At 43.6% G+C, this 10,072-nt stretch overlaps 1 protein-coding gene across 1 annotated transcript; it reads left to right on the forward strand.

Annotated features, from left to right (window-relative positions):
* Nucleotides 1–973: 973 nt before the first annotated feature.
* pax8 (paired box 8) lies at nt 974–9,776 on the forward strand. The gene is made up of 11 exons (XM_075455379.1): nt 974–995; nt 3,114–3,279; nt 3,430–3,627; nt 3,753–3,829; nt 4,015–4,140; nt 5,854–6,029; nt 6,230–6,350; nt 6,591–6,836; nt 7,464–7,565; nt 8,752–8,838; nt 9,706–9,776. Exons 1-11 carry the CDS (start codon nt 974–976, stop codon nt 9,774–9,776), a joined length of 1,392 nt encoding a protein of 463 aa, XP_075311494.1.
* Nucleotides 9,777–10,072: the final 296 nt, after the last annotated feature.

Below are 10,072 nucleotides of genomic sequence, written 5' to 3' on the forward strand. Positions count from 1 at the left end.
ATCTGACATTACTTTCTTCTTTTTTTTTCTCTGGCTTATTTCTTCTTCCGTTCATGAATGAAGTCGTTTAATTTCACACAAATTCATGTGGCTGAAAGTCCTCCTGCAGCGGCTGAGCAGATGGAGCCTGCAAAAAGGAGGCCGCTGACCGGTGCCAGCCGCCACGGTCACAGCACTTATAACATCCTTCAGATGGGAGTTAGGAGACTAGACTTTGTGTAAACTTCATAAATGCTTCCTCCATTGCACACGATGGACCGTAGCTGGAACAACCTCTTGATCTTTAAGAAGACTCTTTCATTTCTTCTCGCCTGCATGCTAACTTGTTTGGTCATTTTGTTTGATAAAGAAATTATTAATCAGTAATAATGAGCCCATTTCTAAAGATCCTAAAACTCTCAAATGACCACTTTAACTTTCCCATTCACAGCAAAACTTTACATTTAAACATGCATAAACGTTTCTTATTGATTTTATTTTTATTTTTATTGATTCAGGACCCAAAATAAAACAATACGTTCTTTTCTTTTTTTTTGCTGTAAACCTTTCAATTTGATGGTCAGGAGGGTCGAACATGTTTAACGCACACGAGTAGCTTTTGGCCACAGGCCTCGCAGGCTTCGCCAGCTTCAGCTTGTCCCATCAGTACAGACAGGTGGAGGTGATTTGAAGAAGTGTCACGCAGCACTTCAATTACATCACCTCCTTGTTGTGCCCCCGAGTGGCATTTCACGAAGACAGGCATGATGTGTGAAAACCAGCTGCGTATTTGTTCTGTGTGAGGCATCCGCATATACGACAAACAGCCAGTTTCAATGTTTCCTGTCGTCCTGCAGCTTGTGACCGACGGTGCACTCGGGAGCACACACATGCCAGACCAGGCAGGACGCGCAGTAAAAGCACATTAACAGGGACAGAAGCAGAGGAGAGCGTCACGTTCAGCTGGTGGAGCACGGACCAAAAACTCAGGGATATGTCCAATAACACTGGAAGAGGTAAATAAGCAACACAGGCTGGCCTGCTCTCCTTCTGCTGCTGCAGTCTGATCAACTTGATCTGAACACATTTGGCACTTTCTGGCAGAAACAGGGTGTGAAAACAAAAAGAGGACACTTTGCAAGGTTTTCCATTACAGACAGGACCCGTGTCCACAACAGCAATCTTATAAGGTCAACTTCTCCCTTTTGATTTTCTCTTACTACGGGAGCAAACTGTCAACAGTGGGCCTTTTACACCTGTTTAGTTGACAGCATGCAAACATTTAATAAAGCTCACAGTATTCGGACAAAGTCCTTATTAATGCATTTCCAAACAACTGCACTTCTCTTGTGGGGGTCCACAAGTGGAGGCTTGAGATCTTGAATGACAATATGGTAACACACAGTTCTGATAATGCAGAACATCTTTACCAAAGATTACATTTTATCTCGTAACTGTACACAAGATAAAACACAAACACATTATTATAACCTTACTATTTCTACCTATCTGTCTTTCTAGCTATTAGATGAATTAGTGCTTTGTTTTTCGGTGCGCGCTCTGTGTCTGTGCGCCTTGCGCGTGACGGCGCGCGCAACCCCCCGCCCCCCCGGGGCCGCTCGGCTTTAATATCCTGCAGGTTGATGAAGCTTGGCGGGGAGATTTTTTTCCACACTTCGCTGGTAGCGTTAATAGAGGTTGCCCTCCTTGGTCCGCCCGCCGTTTGATGTGGAAATGAAAGCTGGGAAAAGGCTGAGAGAGACGAGCGACTCAAAGGGTTAAATCAAGAGCCGCGGTGTTCTGCTGAGGAGATAACGGAGCGCCTTCTCTGTCGCCGTTTACAGCTGTTACAACTCGCCGGGTGTCGTTTTTTTTTTTTTTTTTTTTTTTTAAAGGTGCGGTTTGTTGGAGATGCGGATAAATCGATCAAAAAGAGCATCCATTATAAATGTACGCAAAAACCGTAGGCTGACAGCTTTTATTCACTCATTTAAAGAAATAAGAACCATAAAGTGCTCTTAATATTTTCCCCATGTTCAGCTTGAATAGCCTATACAAATTAAGACTCAAACTGACTTTTTTAAACAGGTATCACAGGAAGCCGATTATGTGTTTTATTTTTTTTCATTCATGTGTATGAATCCATTCATATGCTGTTCGCGCAAATAAGAATAAGAAGCGACACATTTAACTTGAATTCAGTAGATCAGATAAAATAGCTCCGCAAAATGCTTTAACAAAGACACAGAAACAACATCAATTATACTGAATTATCACTTATTATTTCAAACATTTTGACTGATTTGAGCTCGACTTTGAGAGAATGTGAAGGTTGCAGACTTAACATTTTTCAAAAAATAAATGCCCTATTTTCCCGACAATCTCTGAAGTGTAAATTCCCATCTCTCTTTGCCACTTAGGCCACCGTAGCCTCACGTTGCAGCCCTCAAACAAATTAGTGGCATATAATTGAGATTTGGGAGAATAGGCCAGCAGGTATTATTCATGAGGAGGTGATTACCGTGTCAGAATAATCAAATTATGACTGTGAAAGACTGGGCTTTGTTATGTGCAGATAATCTTGTAATTGGATCGTTTATGATGTTGTATTTTTTTCTCGTTTTTGTTGTTGTTGTTGTGTGGAATTTCACATCCAGCAGCTCCTGAGTGTTTGGCTCAAACTGAAATTCTTTGAAACTTTTCCACTCATATCAAATCATGTTCCCGAGGCCACACAGTTCCACAATTTTATTTTTTTTTAATTGAATGCAAAGAAATATTTGAGGCTGTAAAAAATCCCTTTCAGTCTTGTTTATTCACTCCCTCTTTCTATCTTTTAATTCTGCTGGCACTGCTACTATTTATGAAGATACGTCTAATCTTCAATCTGCTGAATAATTAGTCATTTCTTTTGTCACTTTTCTTTGGGAAACTGAAGCCAAACTCTAAGTATGTAAGTCAAAGAAAATGTGTCTGAGGCTATGGAGATAGTTTTTTAAAACTGCAGGCTTATAGAGTCTGTTCCCAGAAATATATCAATCAGAAGACATTCATGTGTGCGTACAGGTGTGTGTGAGGTGAGTTGTCTCATATTCCATGACATTTATGAGTGTTCATCCCCCCTCCCCCCCCAGGTCATGGGGGTCTTAACCAACTAGGTGGAATGTTTGTTAATGGCCGCCCGCTTCCGGAGGTGATCCGGCAACGCATTGTGGACATGGCCCACCAAGGGGTCCGGCCCTGCGACATCTCCCGGCAGCTCCGGGTCAGCCACGGCTGCGTCAGCAAAATCCTGGGACGGTGAGTCCACCACGGAGCGCCTTGCTCAACTTTCTGTGGCTGTTAATCAGCTGCTTGGTGTTCTTTGACCTGTTTTAGTCAGCAGGGACACTTTGTTGTTGTCTGACATCATTAACCATTCCCCCTTTTCGCACAATCCCATCCTCTCAGCTACTACGAGACGGGCAGCATCAAGCCTGGTGTGATTGGTGGCTCCAAGCCAAAGGTGGCCACTCCAAAGGTTGTGGAGAAGATCGCAGAGTACAAGAGACACAATCCCACCATGTTTGCCTGGGAAATCAGAGACCGACTGCTGGCAGAGGGGGTGTGTGACAGCGACACGGTGCCCAGCGTGAGCTCAATTAACAGGTGAAGAAATTCAGTTCACCACTGTGACCCAAAGCACTTTTTTTTTTTTAAACCACCTGACATTGATATGCTCTGAAAAACAATTCAAGACGCTGCTGATGGTTAAATCATTGTTTTTCTTTCAGAATAATTCGAACAAAAGTCCAGCAGCCATTTAATCTTCCCCTGGATGGAAAGGGCCTGAGTCCTGGACAAACCTTGAGTGAGTCTTAACTTTTAGCACACAGAGGTCACCCAGCATCGTCATGGGACGCTAAAAGATTCACGTTAACAATCTGCTGATTGTTCCTCAAGATTAATCTCATGACCTTGTGGAAAGCGGGTCCACGTAGGTATACAGAAATATTTCTGCTCTCTAAAATCCATCTTTTTCCCTTTTTTTTTCAGTCCCCAGCTCAGCTGTCACCCCTCCAGAGTCTCCACAGTCCGACTCTTTGGGCTCTACCTACTCCATCAACGGCTTGTTAGGGATCCCCCAGCCCAACACCGACGGCAAAAGGAGCCACGATGACAGTAAGAATGAAACCAATTACGAAACGCTGCAATTCGAAGCAAAATCATGAAATGTGTTTTGAAAAATCACGCTAACAGCCCATCTGGAGCTGTAGAGACAATGGAGGTCAGCTGAGAGAGTGTTTTCTTTTAGCTCTGGAGGTGAAAACAGCATTTTTTTGTCACAGCACCAAAGTGTGTTGCAAAGTTATTTTGCTATCTCATGTGTACTTTAAAACACTACGACAGCCTCAAAGATCAAATTACTCAGCACAAAGAGCCCATATAATTCTGTCTGTGTATTTCTCCTTTTTGTGCATATAAAAAGTCAACAAAACTGCAAAAGCCACGCAACAGAAAGTCGCTGTCAGTCAGGGAAGACACTGAAGTACCACTGTTTGTAGTCCTGTATTATTCAGCTACCTCACTGTGCAGCACGTTTTTCACAACACCTGTCGAGTAGCTAGTTTTCTGTCCAGTTGCTCGGAAAACTTGTTGTCACAGTGTATCTATAGAAGCCCAGTGTGTGTGACATTTTATAGTGACAGGACCATGTAACACCATGTTTATTTCTCTTAAACTAACCACGTATTTTGTTAGCTTAACCGTGTTACTGTAACCAAAGAAACGTTGTTGTTTTTTTTTACAGTAAAGGCAACAGAGGGCAGCACTTGGTTGATAAACCTGATGGTTACACATTAGAAAAATACAAATTCTCACGGCCTTAAAAAACATTTAGATTTAGCATAGATTTAGCATATAGAAACACAAAATGCCAACATATTTTTTTGGTGTCTGGGTTGCTAGCTTTTCACATCTCAAACAAAACAAAGGTTATATATCTGCGTCACAACTCATTTTTTTAATCAATCAGAACAAACTGGGACTTGAGCATATTGTTTCAGGCAAAAAAATCACAAAAGGTGATCAAAGAGTGTTGAACTAGAGGGTTTTTTATATTAATACATTCTGAATTTATATAGTGTAATATAATGTAATCACCCTAAGTCTTGTATTGTATATGCAGGAAACTATACATGATTGCATTGCAGCACCATAAACATTTTAAAACTGTGACTTTTCCCTTTATTGAGCCATATGACATCAATTCTGAGCAATATCAGAGATGCATGAGGTCAGTTTGTTTATAGGATTAACGGATAATTAAGGCAGGATATCATCTCCTTTAATCATGGAAACTGATGCCTTAATTTCTACCGACACATGGTCATCACATAGTAGCAGAGGGGCTCGGTGGTCGAGTGGTTAGAGCACTTACTATGTTGCAGTGATCGCCAGTTCAATTCCTGTCTGCGGCTATCTTTCCTGCATGTCCTTCCCCCAATCTTTCTCTCCTTTTTTTTCTTTCTCTCTACTGTCCTGTCCATTGAAGACAAAGACAAAATAGATCAGAAAATAATCAAGCAAAAAAAAAAAGTAGGCTTAAGACAAAGCCCTGATGGACAACATAAATAAGGTAAATTTGATCTTAAGACCATTTCGAAGCTTGTTGAGTAAAGATGTGCCACCCTGCTAGTTAAAGTCTATAAAGCACTTTCAGTGCTGTGAGCTAACAGGACAAGCATAGAGAGCTCTCTCTTGTTGCATCTGACAATCAATTTGTCACAGTGTCGCAGACAGAATCTTTACAGACAAACTTCAAAGGCCCTCAAACAACAAAATATTTGCATCTTCACATTCTTCCTTCTCCATCCTCCTCGGTGCATCTCCCAGGTGATCAGGAGAGCTGCCGGCACAGTGTGGACTCTCAGGGCAGCGGAGGAGTCCCAAGGAAACAGATGAGACTGGATCATTTCTCTGCAGCCACACAACATCTGGACTGTGGGTTTGACCGTCACCACTATCCACCAGACTCCTTCAGCTCCGCCTCCAGCAGCAAAACAGAACAGGTGAGGAATAAGTCTCATGTTTATTGAGCAGTGCAGAATTCCTAGATATATATTTCTATGTCTTGTTTTCATATTCTTTGCCCATTTCAGGTGTCTTTCTTGACTATTTGGAGCAGTGAATTGAATTACTTACTTGGTTTGTTGCTCACCAGGACATGCAATATCTAGGCCTATAGTTCATCCCTGTTTATCATCCCCAGACTTTGTACCCACTGTCCCTCATCAATGGCAGCCTAGACGAGGCTAAGACCAGCCTCTCAACGTCCGGCTCTGTCATTGGACGCAATTTATCTGCACACCAGAGCTACGCGGTTGTGACGGGTGAGACTCTTAATGGGGGAAAATGCCCTTTGACCCACCTCGACTGCACAAATCAAAGTTGAAACTACAGCCTCTTTTAGGATAAACAGTTTCACTACTTATGTCCACAACTCAGTCCTTCTTTATTTTTGACATTTCACTACATTTTTTTTCCCCACCTATGTTTGTGTTCCCACTCACGTTCCTCATTTGCTTCCATTTTCTCACCCTCCTGCTACACACTGGCTGTCATCACCTTAGAGCCCCTACAGACCCTGCCGCTCTGTCTAAAACAGGAAATGTCCCCAGAAGTGACCAGCACAAGCCCCTCCCCAAACATGGCGGCATCCAACCTGGCGTTTGTAGATCTGCAGGCGCTGCAGAAACCTGTTTCTGTCAGCAGCAGCTGCAACAACAGCGGCTCCAACCATTTCCCCAACGCCTTCAACTCATTCTCTCATCACGCCCCAGTGTATGGGCAGTTCAGCAGTCAATCTATCATCTCAGGTAATGCAGCCATCCATTTCATTCATTCATAACATACGAAGAATGGCCATTTCCCACTCTAATTGGTCAGAAAATGGTGGAAACAGCTCCGCAGGTTTTGTCACTTTATGTTTTGTCATTTCTGATTCATGAAAAATCTAATTGATTGAATTAATCAATTATTCTAGTTTTATCCACAAATTCAGTTTCTTTTAAATTGATCAATTAATGTCTTCATGTTCTAGCCTTTTATTGTAAAACACTTTGTGATATTTATCTTGAAAGGTGCTATGTACCGTAGATAACATTTATGTAGTTACTTACCGATATAATAAGGATAAGGATATAACATTACAGCTAACGTCAAAGCTAACAATAACAATAAGCTACATAAAAGGAAACCACTAGTCAGACTCTGTCAGAGGTGACAGGGGTGACAGTGCAGAGATAGAGTGCAGGCATAGAAGTACAGAAAGAGAAAGTGCAGTAGAGGGGGTAGGGAAATTCAGGGTAAGTGCTAAGAGATGCTCTCTGAAGAGCTGGGTCTTCAAGAGTTTCTTGAAGTGTCTTTACTGCATTAAGCAGTATAAAAACAGTCATTGAACTTCCATCTTCATGTTAAAGGTGCGCGTTTGTGTCTGTTTTCAGGGCGTGACATGGTGAGCTCCACCTTGCCTGGCTACCCACCCCACATCCCCTCCCATCCCCAAACTGGATACTCTTCCTCTGCCATCACGGGCATGGTAGCAGGTAAGATGGATGACCAGAAATGAAGGATATAACATAAAAACGAGAGGGCAGTGAATGAGCAAGACAGGTAGGGAGGACGAGAAGGGAGGGGTGATGAAAGCAGGAAGAGAAGAAAAAGGGAGGCTGGATAGAGGCTTGTAGATTAACAGGGAGACAGGCTGAGTTAATCAGTAGCCTTGCCAGGGTGGTGAACTGTGTGTGTGTGTGTGTGTGTGTGTGTGTGTGTGTGTGTGTGTGTGTGTGTGTGTGTGTGTGTGTGTGTGTGTGTGTGTGTGTGTGTGCGTGTTTGTGTGTGTGTGTGCACGCGAGGGTGGGTGCTCATGGGCCCGGGGGGTACAGGGAACAGGCTGGGGGTTCCGCCCTGCTGCCCACACCCCCCACCCAGACACCTCTGACCACATATCGCCATGGGAACCAGGGGGCCCAGGAGGGAGATGCAGGGGTGGGCGGGAAGGGATGTAAAGTCTGGATACGGACGAGGAGTAGTGTGGCATGTGTGTGTGTGTGTGCGTGCATGAACATAGTGCACTCCTATGTGTGTCAAGATGCCCGATTGTGACCAGTGTGTGTGTGTGATGTGCCTTTTTTATTTGAAGTCTGCCCTCCGAAGCGCGAAATGAGAGGGTCTGATTTATTATTTTTCTGGTGGGCTCACTGTGAGGAAGCGTTGATACACAATTACTGAGTGAAGGGGGGGTGTTGGGAGGACAGGAGGAGGAGGTGGGGAGCTCAGGGATTCATTCCAGCCAACATAATTACCAATTAGATATTGGAATGTTAAAAAAAAAAATAAGAGGGGCAGAAGAAAGGAAGAGGAGTGTTAGAGAGGCTAAAGCAGGAAGTGCGGGACGAAGAATGGAGGAGGAGGAGGGGGGCATTTCAGAGGGCAGAGGCTGAACGATGTGAGGGGCCAAGCGCCGGAGAAAGAGGGCGTAGAAGCTGGCTGTGTGTACGCACCACTGAGCTGAGGGATTTTATCCTCAGCCGTCCACCTGCACCGCAGATTAATGGTTTACATGCTGCACTAACTGCTGGTGAATTATGAGCTAAGGCTGAGCAGATGCTGGCACACAGACAAACAGCCCGACTCTGCAGAGCACGTCTCAGCTTCGCCATTTAATAACAAATGTCTTGATGAGTTTTATCTGTGAGACGTCGGTCCTAACTTCTCGTTCTTTCGCAGCAGGTGCAGACTACTCGGGTCAGTCCTACAGCCATTCGCCCTACACCTCCTACAGCGAAGCCTGGAGGTTCACCAACTCCAGCATACTGGGTGAGCATGAGAACACTCTGACAGTAGTGACAGTGTTTGCGCGCTGCAATTTTTTTACGTGTGTTTGTTTACTGTCGGTAAGTTTACGCACCCCATCCCTTTGAATATTAATAAGTAAGCCAAATATGACCTCCACAAGAAAAGACAAAGTATTCAGGTGTTGAAATTTTTCATTAATTCATCATTTTATTTTCCAAGAATTTAGAAGGACTCCCTTCTGCTGACCTTGTGATTCACAAACATTTAATCATGACTTGAATTTCAATGAACAGGAAGTAGAGTGCAAACTGTTTCGCTCGTGACATATATAGTGCTGTTTTTGTTCCCCGTCGAAACCATCGCTTTAGGCGCTTTGCTCCACATAACTTTAAATGTACTTTGATTTATCTACCTTATTTTGTTTAACCTTTATTCTACCATTAAAGTCACATTAATGCAGTCAGCAGTTTGTGTCGCTGCAGACAAAACAAAACAAAAAGGAGTGCAAATGGCACGGCGACACTAGAAACGGCTAAAGTTATCAAAAAGGAGGCATTTGTCAAATTTGCAATCAGACTCTTCGAATTGAATGACTTTTTCAGAATGTTTAAGAAATTATAAAGCCATATTCTAATGTACCTGGGATCCAAAGTGAATGTAGTTGGCTGAGTTCTCCACTGCAGCCCCAAATAAACCGGTTTCAAAAGGACACATCTGCATCTGAGTCATGACGGGTAGTTCAGACCCAAACTCAGAGCAGAATAAACACTTCAAGCTGCTCAGACTCTCTGTCAAACCTTTTATGTCAGACTGATTGAGAGAGTCTGATATAGAACCATGAATACCTTCCACTTGTGACGACCTCCATCTGTATCTCCCCTTCCACAGGCTCGCCCTACTATTACAGCTCAGCCTCCCGCACAGGTCCCCCATCTGCAACTGCCTACGACCACCTTTAGTCCCTGCTGCAAGAGAGTGGGCCAAGACCGGAAAAGTCAACGTCAGCCGGCACATGTGATCAGAGACCGAGGCATGGAAGTCAAACCTGGATGTGAACTTGAGACTCTATTAAAGAACCAGTGGCTCATTCTCTTTACACCCTCTTGTGGGCGTCCACGCCTACTTCTGTGTTATTTATTTGTCATTACCACTAACATTTTCAAGGTGACTCATGCACGTTTACACACTCCTCCAGGGCCTGTTTCCACATACAGCCTGAAGTCTCACACGGTGCATACTTTCAGTTTAAATCTCT

The sequence above is a fragment of the Odontesthes bonariensis genome, chromosome 22, assembly GCF_027942865.1.
Source record: "Odontesthes bonariensis isolate fOdoBon6 chromosome 22, fOdoBon6.hap1, whole genome shotgun sequence".
Classification (NCBI taxonomy): Eukaryota; Metazoa; Chordata; class Actinopteri; order Atheriniformes; family Atherinopsidae; genus Odontesthes; species Odontesthes bonariensis.